Consider the following 17,764-nt stretch of genomic DNA (forward strand, 5'->3'; position numbering starts at 1 on the left):
CGCGACACAGGATAAATCCAGGCTGGATTATCGATTTCCATTTAATGGACACCCCATAAAGGCGAATAAAGTCGGTGCAGGTGTGTAATGAACGTGTCCGTATTTGCATACGCGGTTCTTTTTTCGGTTAACTTCATACGACAATCAAATTCAAATCGCGTATCTATATATTTGTAACGATATATCACGATCTCCTTATACGATCACGATCAAATTCGGCGCTTTGCTTTATTTTCCTTTTTTTAAATTGCCACATGGAATCTCTTTTCATTGAATCTAAGCGAACTACGTTTCGTTAAATTATACATGAAATTTAGAACAAAGAAAATTTACGTATTCGGCATCCTTTGTTCCAAGGTTTCGTTATTAAGGTAGCATACATGACAAAGGATGTAGCAGTATTACGTCAAAGGCTCTTATCTTTGCTACATGGTAAAGACGTAGTATAATATCGAAGATCTTCCGCCCCTTTTAAGCCGAAAGACACTATATGAAGTTGTCAGATATGGAGGTTGTCAATAACTTTTTCATAGTTTATCACGTTTTATTTTTAATTCGATAATTTTAATTAACTTAATATAACTTGATTCGAGTAAGAAATCGTACAGTTTAATTCTTCTTCTTTTTCTCCGCGCAAGATTTAAGCCACACTTGTAATTAGTATAAGTAGCTGCTTTACAGAATAATCTACTCTCAAAGTAAGAAAGAATATCTCTTTAAATATAAACGAACGCATCTTCACAATTCTTTTCTATTTAACAAATTATGAAACAGTAGGAAGTTTTCGTAAAGTTTTTGGCACCACTTTCCAACCCTCGTCTCGTACCAGACCTTTCCATCGCCTTCCAAATTTTTCAAGAGAATCAGGAAGAGAAAACTTTACGAAAGAGTGAACGGCGATAATCGGACCCAATAAAAGATTCATAGCCATTCGATCGAACGACCAATAGTTCCCGTCTCTTTTCGCCACCACTGGGTAACATTATGGCAGCATCTTATGGTTCTGTTCTATCGGATGGTTACCTGTCTAGCTACTCCTGTATGGGTATTTGGAGGTATAAAAAGATCCAAGAATAAACTTTGATGCAAATAAATTGATTATTCAGAGAATAGAACAAACTGAATGGTAGATAACGGTGTAATCTGTTCTGCTTGTCAACTTTTATAATTGCGAGTTGGGGTTACTAATTTTAATAGAAATGTGTTATTAATTTAGGAATACTAATTTTGAGGTATAAGAAATTTAGAAAAAATACACATTGATCGTTATTTTGCATCTATGTGAGCAACATTGATTACGATCAATTAAAAGGTAAAAGAAAACGATGATATTCTTTAAATGTATTTATTTCGGAATTTGCTGTTGTTAATGTCATCTTCTTGTAGTGAATTAACTCGTTTACCAGGCATGTAAATATGAAACCGGAATTTTTGTATAGAAAATACACGTTTATTGTATGAAAATGATTAAAAATATTTTATTCGAAGTATTGCCCATCGCTAGCTATACATTTTTCCCACCTGTCTGGCAATTGATGGATGCCACGCCAAAAAAACTGTCGCTCTTTCGAGGCAAACCAGTCATCGAGCCATTTTCGTACATTTTCGTCAGAAGTGAAGTGCTGGTCAGAAAGTGCGTGTCCCATCGATGCAAATAAATAGTAATCGGACGGAGCCAAGTCTGGTGAGTAAGCCGCGTGCGAATGTATTTCCCAATTGAACGCTTCGATCGTTTCCTTGATCGGTTTTGCTGTATGCGATGGTGCATTATCACGAAGCAAAATTACTTTGCGTTGCCTTTTTTGATATTCTGATCGTCTTTCACTTAAAGCTTGATTCAAATCGATCATTTGTTGTCGGTAGCGCTCGGTATTAACGGTTTCGCCAGGTTTTAACAGCTCGGTGATCTTTTTCGGTGGTCTTCCACGTTCTTCGTTCCTTGCGTCAAAATTGCCACTTCTGAATTTTTTAAATCGCTCAAAGCACTGTGATTTACCAAGAGCATGCTCACCGTAAGCTTCGACAAGCATTCGATGCGATTCTGCGGCAGTTTTCTTCAAATGGTAACAGAAAATCAATGCTGTCCGCAAATCGTAGTTTCCAGGCGCAAAATTTGACATGTTCAACGCTACTACAAACTATGCTGTTGTATGAAACTTGTATTGTTCCGAGTCGAAAATGTTTGTGAGATGTCAACAAAGACTTTTGGCATCAATGACGCAGTTTAATGATAACTACATTATCAGCTAGGGCCATCTATAGGCAAATTCCTGTTTCATACTTACAGACCTGATATTTTGTCCTTTGAGAGTTGAACATTGATTGAATAGCAACTTATCGTAATGAAATTAAAAAGCTAATAAAAGACAGAGTTGATCAGTTTTGCTTTTGGAAGATTTGAATATCACTGTCTTAATTTAAATCACACGATCATGAGTGTTAAATAAGTTCTTTTTTCCGATATTGTCTTAGGAAACGCGAGTTGTACGCGCGCTGTACGCCTACAATGACCGTAAATGCAGTTGTATGGATAGTGTTACGTTCTTGGCCACGAGCCAACTAGGTTCTCGGATTATCATGGACGCATCTATATTCATCCGGTTAAGGATTCGGATGGTCCGATACATCGGCTTACAGGGGCAGTAATTAGTCGTTGGTAATTAGCAGCCAGACTAAAGCACTTGGTCTCGGATAGCTCGATCGAAGAATAGAAGTCAAAATAATTGATCTATCGCATAGATGCATATGCATATTCGCATACGGCCGCATGATTTTCTTCTTCTTTCTCGTATCGATCGTATCCTCCGCGTAAATTAATCCTCGAAGCATTGGACACGAACGAAAATTCCTTGCTCAGTTCGTTTTAATTAAAAAATGTTCCATCGACTTCTTTTTGATTGACTGTATATTATTTTGTGGAGAAAGTACAAGTTAACGAGGGTACACGTACAGTAGGTTGAAATTTTAATGATGAAACAATACCATTCTTTCGATATGATCGAGTTGCGTTCGTGTTTTTATTAGGAAATATATCGAAGAAAGTTGAATGAAAATGGTCCTTTGTTCGAATATCATTTGCATTAACATACTAATTGTATAGCAATCAGTCGCATTACTTTTTTTATCGAACAATCAGTGTTGATTACGCGTGCACCTTTGCTAACTGTGAAGTAAAAGGTGGTTCAAATATCTCGGCTGTATATTGTGTTCTTTCCCTCCTATTCATTACGCAATGCTTAATTAACCTTGTGTAATTGGAATTTTGTTTGCTTGACGGGATGAAGAAATTTTAATTGACTATACCTTTTCATTTCAATTTGAAAGCAGCTAACCAGCCATTCTTACGAATCAGATCGTTTCACGTTAGCTTGTAACATGGTGGTAATAAAATAAAGTAGAAGAAGTAGATATTTGGCTACGTAGCTTTCAAAACACAAATTATTACATATCGATCATTTACCGATTTTCTTTCTGTTTTAACATAAAATTTCCCGCTGACCTTACAGTTAGACTATGAATTTTTATACACTTGCGGTAAATGTAAGTATGCAGGCATGAGCACAAATACAAAAATACATATAGTATCAAAAGTGAAATAAATTTGATGACATTCCTTATAGAATAATCACTTTGATTTAAGTTTTTATCAATATCCGTAAACATACGAGTTTGTATAAATATCCATAGTCTATTGATAATGTTCATAAAATCACAGGCAACTATCGTTCAATTTCCATTGAAAAAAACCCGATGAAAAAACGTTTACTTCTCTATATACCGTGTACGTATGACAGTTCGAGGAATCGAAGTAAACCTATTATCCATTAGGATCTGAAAACTGGCAAGATCTTATTGAAAACAGCGATGTAACGATCTAAAAACCCCTCCGATACTTTTATACGTAACGTTCGAATCGTTGAAAAGATGTGAAAGATAGTCGGCTTACCATCGTGAAAGTAATAAGAGACGTCCATGTATTCCTCGTCGGTGAAACCATTGGTGGCTCGTCTCAGAACGACCGTCATATCTCTGCCATTAGACGAGTACCTTTTCGGCTCGACATACCTGCAAAAGAAAAAAAGAAGAAAAGAAAGGAAACGAGAGGAAAAACGAAAATAGAATCTGCTTTTACACAGTAGCCACCTTAGCTAGCTAGCAGGTAGTAATTCGTAAGCTCTGTGTATATGTGTGTGTATGTGTGGGGGGAGGGGGAGGGAGGCGAAGGAGGGATTCGCGTCATTTCTTCGCGGAAAACACGTCGTTCCGTGGAGACCGGCTGTAAATCACATGACTGCTATCAGAAATGTCGTAAAGCTCGCGGCTCTATCTTCCATCGGATATCTTCGAACAGATGCTCCCCGTGGTTTCAACGAGCCGAACCGTGTGTAATTCAGAAGCAAACATACCTGTGCTCGATCGTTTTCTCACGCTTCTTGGATCTGACGAGAGATTCTGACTTTTATCGCACGAGCCCGCTTGCTTATTAGTTAAAAAATCATTAGTTCTCGACCCACCAAATATTACCGAGAGTATTTTCTAACGTTTTATTTTATTTTTACACATAGCGTAATATCTTTTATACTTCTGCAGCCTTCAAGTTTTCATAAATGGATAGACACCAGCAACGTAGAAATAATATCTTCGAAAGGCTAGTAAAGGTATAGTTGTTAAAACTCTCGGATGTAAGTTATGTCTAATAGAAATTATATTTCGGTGTTTCGCCATGATAAAAAGTTCTCGATTTAGATAACAAAAATTTAAAGAAAGTCGAAGAAGTCGAAAAATGATCTTAAAGTTGCGTAATAGATTGGCAAGTAATAAAAAGAGAATATTTATCGTATGTAGATATGCAAACACCTGCGAGCAATCACTAAAGGAAACCAATTTCATCCCATTTGAAATTCTGCTATTGTCAGTTTGGTATTTCTCAAGAGTCGATAGTAACGGAAGAACGTCGAACGTCTTTCAGTCGAGTCGTTTCTCTCAGAATGCGGCCGTGTGAATAATAAACGCCGCGTTTGGCACGTTTGCTCAGCCGGCTATTATGAATAATGTTCGCTTCGATTTGTTCCCGAGGACTCTGAATAGAATTCACAAGGATTTTCCGGTAAGGACAAACACATACACACACACACAAAGGAAAGCGAAGTCCTCCTACAGACATCGTTTTCCATCACTCTGTTTCTCTTTCTCGTATCCTACTCGTTTCTTTTCTTTTATGACGCTAAGTCGAAACGCCCGAAGGAAGTTTCCCGTGAATTATGAAGCCGGCGCCTTTATGTCAAAGTGGTACGTCTCACCATATACTTGACAAGCTTATGTGTGCTACGTTTCCACGCGATGTATGTAAGTTGGGCAAGTAGTGGCACAAAGCGCCATGTAAATTTTCCACGTCGTTCACTTCCATTTTGCTCGGCTCGAAGTTGCAAATGAACGTCCTGGGAACGGTGTCTCGCGATAACCCACGCCTGAATCCTCCATGAGACAGCGTATAGTGATAAGTCAATGTTTGCCGCAACGGTTTTGTCCCATGATAACGTCTTGTCGCGTGCCATCGGACGGTTATTAATTGATGGAATAAATTAACACGGTTTTTGGCTTGGCGGACGCGACACCGTATTCGACCGATTTCTCAGTAAATTAATTAGTTGCGTGATTAAAAAGTGAATAGAAAACTACGTTGTAATGTATAATTTGGTGCGTTCGTGACGTCGAGTGATAACAACCGACGCCTCTTTCGGAATTATATTATTTCTAAATAATATAGGGAATTTTAATACGACTGAGATCGGTTACGAAAAAAGTGATGTGAATTTTATGGGTCTATGGGATATCGGTTTACGGTTACCTTTCTGGATTTTAAAAGTGTCAATAAATTTTTACGAGACTCGGAACAATAATAAAGTAATTCCATATAAAGGAGATTAATATAATTAAATTGGTTATGAAGAAGGTTATGTGAATTTTATGGATCTACGAGCTGTCATAAAAATACTATTTTTAACTTTTAAGGCGGTACAAAATTCTTGTGAGAGTAATAATGTGAGCATATGGAAGCTTGACACAGATAAGAAACTAGATATGAAAATCTACATTTAGCTCGTTTAAATGTATAAGAAATTGTAAGAGTGATCTCTCCGACTTTTACAGAATGGTATCAAAGGTTCTTGTAAAATTCAGCATGGTAATGAGAGTGCTTCCTCATAAAGAGCCTTGAATAATTTCAGATATGTATGTAAAACCTGCGAATATCCGTGGTTGAAATATTTAAAGAGTTATTTCTTCGACTTTAAAAATATTATCTCAGAGATTTTTTTAGAGGCTAAAGACCATTCGGAGATCTTCGTATCATTTTAGAAGCCTTGGAATTCCAGAATTCTTTAATTTCTCAATCCTACCCAACGTCCAGGAATCTCCCAATTTTTTGAGACATATCAAAATCGATTTTCAAAGATCTTCTTGTTCCTCGAAGTCCCTTAAACTTTCGGGATCGTTGAAACGTTTACCATCTCTGGAAAGACATCTCGAAGTTTCGTAACCCTGCGAACTTCTGAACTCATCCAATTCATAATATCCTTTAGATCCTGCAATATCCCATAGATTCACCGAGTCGGTTACATCGTTTGAGAGTTACTTAATGAGTTTTGAGGCACAAAAGCGCGCCTCTAAAAATTACAGTATCCCATTAAACATCGCGAACATAGGAAATTCGTTTTTAAATGGATTCACTCCTTTGTTCCTGAGTTAATATGATTTTGGAAATTATAATGCTCCGTTTAATTAGCGATACAAGGCGTTGGTCTCGATAACCGTAGCACGACAAAGCAACGAATATATACAAGATCACTCTTTCAAAACTGGGTCAAACGACTTGAGTCCTTTTGAGAAGTTAGAAGGACTAGTTTACCAATCTCGTCTAGTTTACTAAATGACATGCAAATGAAATTTTTGAAAATATTCCAATTGTTCGGAATCATAAGGAAAGTAGTAAAGATCACTTTTTACGACATTTTTATATCAGTTTTATACACGCAGAAAATTTCATTGAAATCGGTTGATACGGAAATAAGCAACCAACATCGAAATATGTAAGAGTCTTTAAAATTATTGCAGCTTCTGGCCGATAGTCATGAAAAATTGACTGTTGAAAATGACAACGTGAGTTCGTGCTCGCCGTCCATATGCAGATGCGTTAGTTATAAGAAATAGTAACTAAAGGATGATTTTAGTTACAATCGATAGATTTAATCGATAGGCTTAAGATGCCTTTTTGTTTTTATCCCTACTTTTTTAAGCGCGTGCAATAAAGGTTTTTTTTTGGTTCAGAACGGTGTGATAGATTTATCCATTCAATGAAATAATAACTATTCTGAGTATAAAAATAACAACATTGAGATTTTCATCATTTTTAACCATTGTAACTCACAGTAGCGTTAATTGATTTCTATAAAATTTTCACCATGTATTATAACTAAAATAAATCTACAAAATGTACTGTTCAAATTTTCACTACAGATTCAGATAAAAATGTCGTAAAAAATTCTTTTACTAATTCCTTCCCCATTCAATTGCAATCAGTAGCAATTTTTTCAAGATCCTTTTTACATATCATCTAGTCAAGTAATCCTTGTAAACTCTAAAAGGAAGTCGTTCGTTTGGTCCAGTTTTAAGAAAGTTATTCTGTTTTGAAGGATATCCGAATACTGTCGCGAGTCACTGTATATATACATATTTGGGAAGCCGGAAGATTAACTGCGTTATTGACACAAAACTTGCTTCAGTTACGCTGGTATTTGCGAAATTAGCGAAGTTATAATTTTACCCGCGGTTATGCTACGTTAGCCTCGTGTGATGGTAAGCCGAACGAGGGAACGTTGAAGCGCGAGCGGTTTCCGATTTCTTTGATTAAAAACTTGGAAAAATTTATAATTGCACCGGGCAACGTTTGTTAATTAATGAGCAGCAAACAAGCATAAATAACGAAGGAAAGTTTAAACATAATTTCACGTGAGCAACCGTGGTTTCGTGTCTCGAACAACCACCTACAACGTTAATGTTATTTACACCGTTATTTATACGTCAAGCTGACGTATATACGAAATGAACAAGAGATCCCTGCAACTCAAAAAGAAGGAAAACAACAATGAATAAAAGGGAAGAGGGAAAAATAGGAGAAAAATGTGACGAGCATAGCGAATCGCATTTCGCGGCGAATCGGGTAAACGTTGGGGACGAACTCGGATGAGACAACAAAAACTCGTTGAAATTTCACTCGCGAGCCGCGCATACACTATGATGTTACGCCGCATAATGCTGCCACGAAATTCGATTTTTCCATCGAAATTCCGTTATTGGTTTTTCAAGAATCTCGGCTTCCATACGTATCGTTATTACTTTTGATCGTTGCGCTTCGAAACTTGAGCATAAATTTCACACAGTTTTTCTTGTTACGTTTCGTTATTCACCTCACCACACCACAACTAACAGGGTTGATAACATTTTTCATGAAATTATCGATTCACAATGTTACTTTTTTTTGGACATACGAATGAGTTGTTTTTTTTTTGGTAAAGTATACAAATAAAGACTTGTCTTTCCTTTGCATTCTGATTTCTTTGTTTTATATTTCAGTCATCGATACTCTTAATGTCAAAAGAGTCTTTTTAAGAAAAATTGTGGCAAGAAGTAAAATATGGTTTATATTCGATTGAACGGGTTACTTAAATTCTTCAAATGCACGAAGCAACGTTATTAAATTGGCAGAAAAGATCGCGTCAATGTTTTGGTAGAATAACTCTTTAACTTCCTTGACATTTTTAACTTTCATTCGCGAATTTCTGATATGCGATCGTTGCGCGGGCTCGCAGGGATCCAGTGTGTACTTTTCCTGTGCAAACCAGGTAGGACAGGCAGAACGTAGCGTTCCAGTCTTTTCGAATACCTTACTCGAGAAGATTGTCAGACACCAATCGTGGCTCGTACGTCACTCAAACGAGATTTTAACGCGAACTACACACGGACCAACCATCCCTATGCGTCATGTTCACATACACGTGGAACTTCTTTCTTCCTTGCAATTTGCATGAAAGTTTCGGTTCGTTCGTATGGAGTGATATGACGTTGTGTTTTTCTGACGGAGAGTTTATTTTCCTAGACTTATTTTTCATTGTTGCTTTTAGCTTTCCCTATTACTTTTTTCTGTTATTCTTCGTTCAGTGCATTGTATGTATTTTATGCATTTAAAATTTGGTGATAAATTTGGGTCAATTTATGATATTTTGATCAGGGTAACATAAGTAAAATATAGATAATTATTAAACTGGCGCGTTTATGCTAATTCATATGGACTAAAATAAGGTAAACAGAAATATTTTATATTTTAAATATTTCCTATATTCTGATACACCATGTGAATTCTGTGCATCTTTACATCTTTAAATCTGCCAAAAATGCAAAAATATCTGTAGTTTGATAATTCTTGCACAAACGCGGGAATAAGAATTTAGTGTAAATTTATATAAAATGTCGGAGTTAAATTCTTAACAACGAGTGCTACAGATCCATTAGGACACCACTTACAACTGTAAAACTGACGAACGAGGAACGAGCCACTTAACATCTAAAACCAAGTTAACATCGTGAGTAAGTAAAGCAATTTATTGCATGGGTAATGATTGTCGGACTAGTTTCTGTCCACTCTACTTAAGTAGCGCATGTACACAATTGCTGGGACGTATCGAAGCGCAACGAAGTAACGACCATACAAGAGTTGTTGTCACCTGACAATTTATTCATCGTGTACGTACATACACTGAAATTCAACTTTTCATTTATATTAACTCTTTCCTAACAAAGACAAACACCACTGAAAAATTGGATTAACTCTGCCGTGTTCTTTCGATCATTTTAGACTTAATTGTATTTTTCTATTGTCAACGAAATGCATGAAAATATCATTGTTGATATGCACAATTTTTCATTTTAAGCGCATACTAGAGGCTTTCTTAAAGCTTTAAAGATTTTCTTACATGTTACGAACAAGAATACTATTCTTGAGAAAAATTATTCTATTGTTTCTCTGTTGTAACTAAACTGCTGATATTTACGCAAATTCGTATTCTTCGTAAATATAATTTACAAAATGGAATTTAGATAGAAAAATGTTCTAACCGTTAAATATTGTGAATGACACTTTGAATATTTTATACATATTTCTGTATATTATGCGCATTGTTCGCATGGTTGTATCATCAAACATGCCATAAACGCATAAAAATCTGCAGTGTGATCACAACATTCCAATTTTTAATTTTTACTTTAAAGATGTGTATTAACACGAGAACTACCGAGCCAGTTAAAACGACTAATATCAGATTTTTCTTTCTCCTACAATCTCAAAATCAATATATACCGGCAATTACCTTAAATATATATACCGTCCAACTGAATAGAAGCCGTTACAACCCCGAGGAGTAACGAGGTATTAACAATCATAATCTCGGCTTCTTGACAATCGGTTTTCATTCTCGGCCGCTGCTTTAACGAGCTACGAATCGAAGGCCAAAGTAAACGGCTTTAATTCGATGCGGAAACAATGGCGGTCGAACCGCCGCTTAATCCAGCACCGTGCCTCGTCTACGGCGATCGCTGATCAATTATTATTGACTCTGCCGGAAATTATACGCGCGGATCTCTCGTCGTGATTGTTTGCCCTGTATTAAGTGCTGCGAACGCTCGATCGCGAGTACCACGGCATTTGATTTTGCCGGAAGCTGGAGGGACCCGATGATCGTCGACACAGTGTGGAGTCGCTTCATTAGTCGTCCTCCTAACGGGCAGAGTGGCTTTTAGTTGGCCGCTGATGCCACGCGGAGATTAAATTACTCAACAACCCCTGGTGCCCTCGATTGATCCTCGATGTATCTCGTCTACGCATGGACGCGGATTAAACGGCGCGTGCTGTGTCCTACTCGTATGGATAATCGTGGTCGTTCGTTTTTATGCTGTCACGTGTAGCTGGCGTACGTGGATCGTGAATGAAATCAATAATTGGTTTTACGAAGTGGAGTTTATTTAGGATGAAATTTGTTTTTTGAAAGCGTGATCAGTGATTGGCTCGATAAAAGTTTCGAGGCCTTTTTGGGTTAGTTTGTTTGAATTGTTTCTTACTTCGTTAGTCGAGGGCTTTTGACTGTGTTGTAAACTTGGTTAAAGTTGTTAAGATGTTGATAGCAAATATTTTGAGTACACTGATAGTACAATCTGTCGATTGTTTCTATATTCTACATAGGAAAATGGTGAGTTCTATCAATTTGTCCTCCGAATCCCGATGAATTTATGCTTTCAATCTTTTCAAACATTACATATTTTCAAACGCAATGGCCAAAAAATCAATTCTGCTTGATCGCCAACTACCGAAACAATTCAACGTCTGCATATTATTGAACCAACGAAGAAGAAATTCAACAAGTTTCATCGGTGCGTTTTGTTTAGCTTTAAACCACAAACCAGCTCTTCTCCGTTGGTTAAAGGTTCTTTCCCGCTGGTTTTCCATGGAACAGCTTGTCCCCGTATCCGTGGACGAACGATAAGCCCTGTACCGGTGGTTGATCGCATTATTACCGGGCACAAAATATTCCAGCCGGTTCTTGCTCGCGTCCCTCTCACTAAAGTCGCTTTAAATGCATCGTGAAAGTCGGACCGCGGCTGAACAATGGAAAACGTGCCTCCGGCTACGGAGAAGAACGGGCAACGGATGAAACACGAGCGTTATTTTGCATGAATTTTTACGAGATTAACCGACATAAAACACGCGACAGTCTCATAGGCACGCACGTTCATCGCTTCCCGGTAGCCAAGCATAAATCCTGTCTAGCCGGCGTTAGAAATTAAGCTTGATTGAAAAAAAAAAAAAAAAAGAAAGAAGAGGAGAAACCTACGCTACGTCGTCGCCGAGCTAAGGTCGATGGTTTTTGCGATAGGAGCCCGAAGAAGTTTGGCCGGAATACGTGTTCATCGCCGGCTAGAATGAAATTGCTCGTGTTAAAGCCCGTTTTTGTACAATTTAAGGGAAATTATTGCGGAATTTACGGTAACAGAAGGAAATTCGAGTAATTTCCTAGAGAGAGAATTTTGTTTGAGCTTCTGCTTATTTTGCGACTAATGCGTTTTAGAGGATATCCTTCGCAGAAATAAATTTTAATCAAGAGTCTATTTAAGTCGCGATTTAAGCGTTAGCAATTGAAAAAGACAGCAGTTGAATTGAAAGATCGCGATCTTCTTTTTCTCTTTAGAGTTACTTTCGGTGCGAGATAGCTGCATTTTTATACGCTAGGAAAACATAATCGTTGAATTTATCGCAACTCACGAAGCGCCGGTAAACGCCAGTGTATATCGTCGAAGTTTTAGCGCACCTGTTCTCAGCGTAATTATTGTTTTTCCGGGGGAAAAGGATCTCTTCAACGCGATACGGTATCCAGTCGAACGTTTCGAGGGCTTGAAAAATTTACACGAAATTTCAATCCACTTTACTTCTTTGAAATAATAAGCGTTTCCCCTCTGATGCTGTTTTGTAGCATAATTTTTGAGTAGCGTAGATAAATTTTGAATTTATCCGTTCGTTTATTTGTGTCGAGAGATAAATTGGACATGAAGTTCATGAGCCGAAACGAAATAAAATGAATGTCCGTGTCAAGTACGCTTTGTGACACTTCACATTTATAACCTTTGATTTCCGTGAGATTTCTAGAGCCTACCTCGCGAAAAACATCGCGTCTAGACTGTATGAATGATTCACTTGAACGCCTTGACAATATCATCAGTCTTATCGTGTTCTTTAATTCATACCGTAACGAAAGATTATCCTACTTGTGCACTCGACTTTATTTTTTCATATCAACTGAAATTTATTTCCATTTTACGATCGATCAGCGCTTCATTTTTTACAAAATTAAATATATAGCAAAGAAATAATAAAGTATAAAATTTGTTTGCATTAGATCATGCAAATAATCTAATTTTTATTAAAAAAACCAGTTTAAACTTGAAATTTCTAAAACTATAACAAACCAATCTTTTCCATAAATTAGTCAGCCACTCTCATAGATCTTGTAGAGAACACTTGGAATTTCTATTTCAAATATCATTTGTTTCGAATTTAATTTTGTTCTCTTTTTTTCTCATATTCTTTTAAAAATCCTATACTAAGAGCTGAGTATTACCAGTTGTCATAAAAGAACGTTCTACAGTTATTATTGTACAAAGTTAATTATATTATTTCATGTGCTGAAAAGGTATCGTGACAGAGGATGAAATAAAAACTTCATCATGAAATTTCATTTCTTCGTCACGTTAAAGGGCTGATATATTTCCAAGTTAAGATACCTATGACACCGAATTCAGGTTCTCAAAATCTTGCTTCACGGCCCTTGTGATTTTCAATTTGTCGTACAATATTGTTCGTCAGTAGCGTCAAAAATTACACAATTTCAACTATGTATAGATTAATTATATAAACTATATAAGTAAAAATCGATCCGTCTAGAAAATGATCAGGCATCTTTTTCTTCCAGAAAACGGCCATTCATTGATTTTTTTGTCTTAAAGTGTCTAGATTAATTATAGAAGTTGTATAACTATACAACTACAAATCGATTCGCCTAGAAAATAATGAGAAAATATTCTTCTTCTTCTTCTTCTAGAAAGCAGTCATGCATCGGTTTTTTATTGTAAAGTGTCTAGACTATTTGTATAAACTGTATAACTATACAGGTAAAAATCGAGCCGTCTAGAAAATGATAAGGCATCCTGTTCCTCTAAAAAACAGCCTCCATTGGTTTTTTGATGTAAGGTATCGTCGTGAGGAAGCCCACGGACATTTCGTGTTCGTCTGTTTCTCACTGCTTACATAATGCATGCGCCGCATCTGTGCACTCCGCGGCATTCCCTTTTGCACTTACTTCTGCTGCCACCGATCTCCCAAGAGAAAGTTTGCGATACTTTGTTTGCCATGTTGGCCCTCGTATGTCGTGCTCTTTCCACGGCTGGCTGACCGGGCTGGTCTCGCGAGACTTTGCCACCTACGCTCTCGTGAATTGTCCTCGAGATATCGTGTCCCCTTTCTTCATCTCTTTTTGGGTTAATTACGATCATTCTATCGGGGATTTCTGGCTATTCTCGAACGTCGAAGAGGCAAGCTTATGGAGGTTGGATTTGCGGATCTTCTGGGACTACGGTTGATCTTTACGTAGAGCCTCGGTATATTCACGTTCGAAAAGTAATTTGATGATTAGCGCGAGCAAGTTAATGGAACTGTGGTCTTGCGGAGGTTGATATTCTAGAATTGTGGAATTTGTGGTTTTATCGATATGGATAGCGCCTGGATCTGATTCGGAAAAAATGGATCGGAGTCGTTCGTACGGGTTTCTTCCGGACTTAAATGTTGACTGAACTCTATAGATTCAGAGTCGAGATTTAATAAAAACGTAAACTTACAGAAGCCATCGGAAGTATTCGGAGAAAAGGAAAATTACATTTCTATTTTAAAGCTCGAATTATGGACTGACGAAACTTGTTCCTGAAATTTTTCGACAATTCTGGAATATCTGGTTCGTAGTTCTACGATATGGATTGAGTTTTAATTTGATTCGGAGAAAGGAAACCTTCCGAATTGAACTCTAAACTTAATTTTGTAAGTAGAGAATTAAACATTCGACGAAGAATCGTAAATGCGCTATTATCTGTCACGAATATTCTGTTAAACGGAAACTTGTGTCTCTGTCTTAAAATTTATATTATAGATTAATAAGATACTCGTCATAAAAATTATAATTTTCATTCTATAATAATTACATTCTAGTTAAGACTTCCTAATGATCATCGTGTGCCCTTTTTTCTATCGCTAAGGACTAGGAATGCTAGCAGTGCATTAGAGTACGTAACTTCACAAACCAGACACACTATTAACCGCGTTGTTTACGTTTGCACAGGAATTCCAGTCGCTTCGTACCTCACAATTAGATCCTTCTAGTCCAGCTTTTGGACCGACATGGCTCGCCCGTGGAAGAACGATTCTACGGATTGCGGAGGGTGAGCATCGATCGCGGTTGAAAGGATTTGGAATGTAACCTATTCAGATCGTGCTTCTCCCTCCTTCTCTGCTGCCTTCTCCCTGTCGCTGATCAATATGTGCAGGGGAAAGTCTTTCTCATGCTGGGTTTCCCGTCACGTTTTTCAGCCGGAGATACGTCCATTCTAGGCTGCGTGATTCTTTATCGAGCTACTTTGACATTTATCTGATTAAAATCGAACGATCTGCTTCCTTTGAGGGTGAGACCCTTTCCGGACGTCGCGTTTTAATACATCAAATACTAATTTCATTTTGATATCTCATTTCCACGTTTCTCTCTTTCCGTGGAATAAATACGTTGAATATTTATATTTCCCCTCTTTTTGTAGATAGAGCAAACTTTGATTTGAATTTTTTTGCTTAATCGCCTTGTCTTCGAACGGATATTTGTAAATTTGATGCTTTTCGGATCGATCGTGAATTTCATGCATTATTGGATATATTTTACATATAATTCTGTCTTTCTTTCTTTCTTTGAAGTATCGTTTATTATCATGTGTATGTTTACTTTCATGCTAGTATAGGAGCTTTTACACTTGTGATATTAAATATAATATAATATAATATTCGGAGATTTGAGACGCTACTGTCAAGTGCTATGTGTTTATCATCCGTCTATCATTTTTAGTCCAATGACGAAAACGTAGACGAATGCTGTGCGTCCAGTGGATATCTCGCTTTAATTATTCTTTGATTGGGAAGTTTCTGAAAAAACTTATAGCGGAGTTGGGGTGTTTCTCTAACTTTGTGCAGTAAGCCGCACGGTGCCTGATGATCTCCGAGTAAACTGAATCTAGACAAAGTGCAGATTTTATGTCACGAGTTCTAACTCTCCCAGGCAGCATTATATAATAAAATAATACAAATTTATAATCACTATTCTATTTGAACAATTTATTCGAAACATCATCGAATATTTAATTTTAATTTAATCATACAAGTTACACTGATTATCAAGACAGCCGTTACCTAATTGTTATTTGTTGAGTTTCTAATCGTGTTTAAATATTGTTATCTTCGATTCTTCTCGAATCACTCATGAATTTTTTTGACATCGATTCTATTCTGAAACTTATAATTCTATTTCAGAATTTATTAGTTATTTCTATATTCGATTCTCTCCGAATCGATGATGAATCTCATTGACGTTGCGCCTGTTCTGAATTTTGTAATTCCATTTTAGAAATTTATTAGCCATATTATTACACAAGCTATTCTAATTATAATGCCGACCATTGTTGACATTGTCAATTGTTATTTATGTTAGTTTGTATGTTTATGTTATATGTTATTTCGAAATGATCGTAAACGTTATTATTGTTCGGTCTATTTCGAAATCTGCTGTATCAGAAACCTTATACCTATATCGTTGGGCATTGAATTTGCAACTACCAAACATACTACGTTAATTGCTCTGACGATGACTGGTTAATTTATATAGTCAGTTCGTTTCGAATTGATTGTGAATTTTACAGACGCTTAGTATATTTTAAATCCCACAACTCTATCTCAAAAACTTATTACACTACACGACGTTGAATACTCAATTTTCCAGTACTCAAGTTATATTAATTAGTACTAGGGCCACTGATATAATAAATAAAATAATTTTGTATTACTCCGATAACAGAGCAGCTTCCCTTGCAATACGCTGGATCATACAAATTTCCCCAGCTCGTTTACGCGCTGTACGTCTCGCTCTGTCCGATCACACACGTACCCATTTTACTGAGCATGCACCGTACACACGTATCACTGACAAGGCCACGAGTTACGCGCGCGCGTTACACGACAGTTAGAGACATCGCACGCTAGAATTTCACCGATCCGTTTCAAAATTCCGTTTCCGTGGAATGGCTTTACACGTAAAAATTACGATCATCGGATACCATATCAACGAAGGTTAGACGTGCCAAAGGCTACCAGACAAAAAAAAGAATCTGCAATAAAGGGCGAATAAAAGGATCGTATAAATCGCGTTCATGGTCGATATTCAAATTCCACGATGACAAAAGACAAGAAAGGAATTCGTCTCTCACGGTACCAGTCTCTTTTCCTTCGATGATGTTCACGTTATTACGTGCAAGAACCAGATCGACCGACATTAAAATGTTTTTTACGAGCTCGTAGAAACCGTGTTCCACGAAGAGCACCATTCGATACGGATCGTGGAATTTTGTGACATTTCTGTGTAACTTGCGAATCATTTTCTAACTATGTATATATTATATATCGTAATTTGTATTAGTTTAATAGTTTTTCTTTTGATTTAAAACGTTTGCTTAATAAAGTTGCATTTATGTAACCTTTACACGCTATTTCGCTGCTTGATCCTTAATAGGTTCTTACTACTCGAGAATTAGAAAATCTGAAGACAAGGAGTTAGACAAGTAACGAAACAGTTCTCTAAAGATGGATTTTTTCCAAAATATATACTTGTACTAAATATCTCGTAGCTTCTATTATACATTTCCACTTCTCTTTCAAACTTTACCAATATAGTCGTAGTCATGTCCCATTACAGTACTAATAAAATTTCAAAATGTTTCCTATAACATTTCGTATAACGTGTAATCGTAATGACCTTCTGCAGGTGTTCAAATGCATACTTCTGTGAGCCATCATGCGTGATCCGCG

General features: G+C 36.9%; 1 protein-coding gene across 2 annotated transcripts in view; it reads right to left on the bottom strand.

Annotated features, from left to right (window-relative positions):
* Positions 1-17,764, bottom strand: part of LOC138180545 (uncharacterized) — a 283,290-nt gene that overhangs the window by 15,106 nt on the left and 250,420 nt on the right. For both annotated transcript variants that reach the window (XM_069114509.1, XM_069114508.1), the window contains exon 12: positions 3,947-4,065. In XM_069114509.1, the coding sequence (XP_068970610.1) occupies positions 3,947-4,065 (119 nt within the window). The remainder of the gene's footprint in view (positions 1-3,946; positions 4,066-17,764) is intronic.

Source organism: Bombus flavifrons, chromosome 6 (assembly GCF_040668555.2).
Source record: "Bombus flavifrons isolate JBK064 chromosome 6, iyBomFlav1_principal, whole genome shotgun sequence".
NCBI classification, from domain to species: domain Eukaryota; kingdom Metazoa; phylum Arthropoda; class Insecta; order Hymenoptera; family Apidae; genus Bombus; species Bombus flavifrons.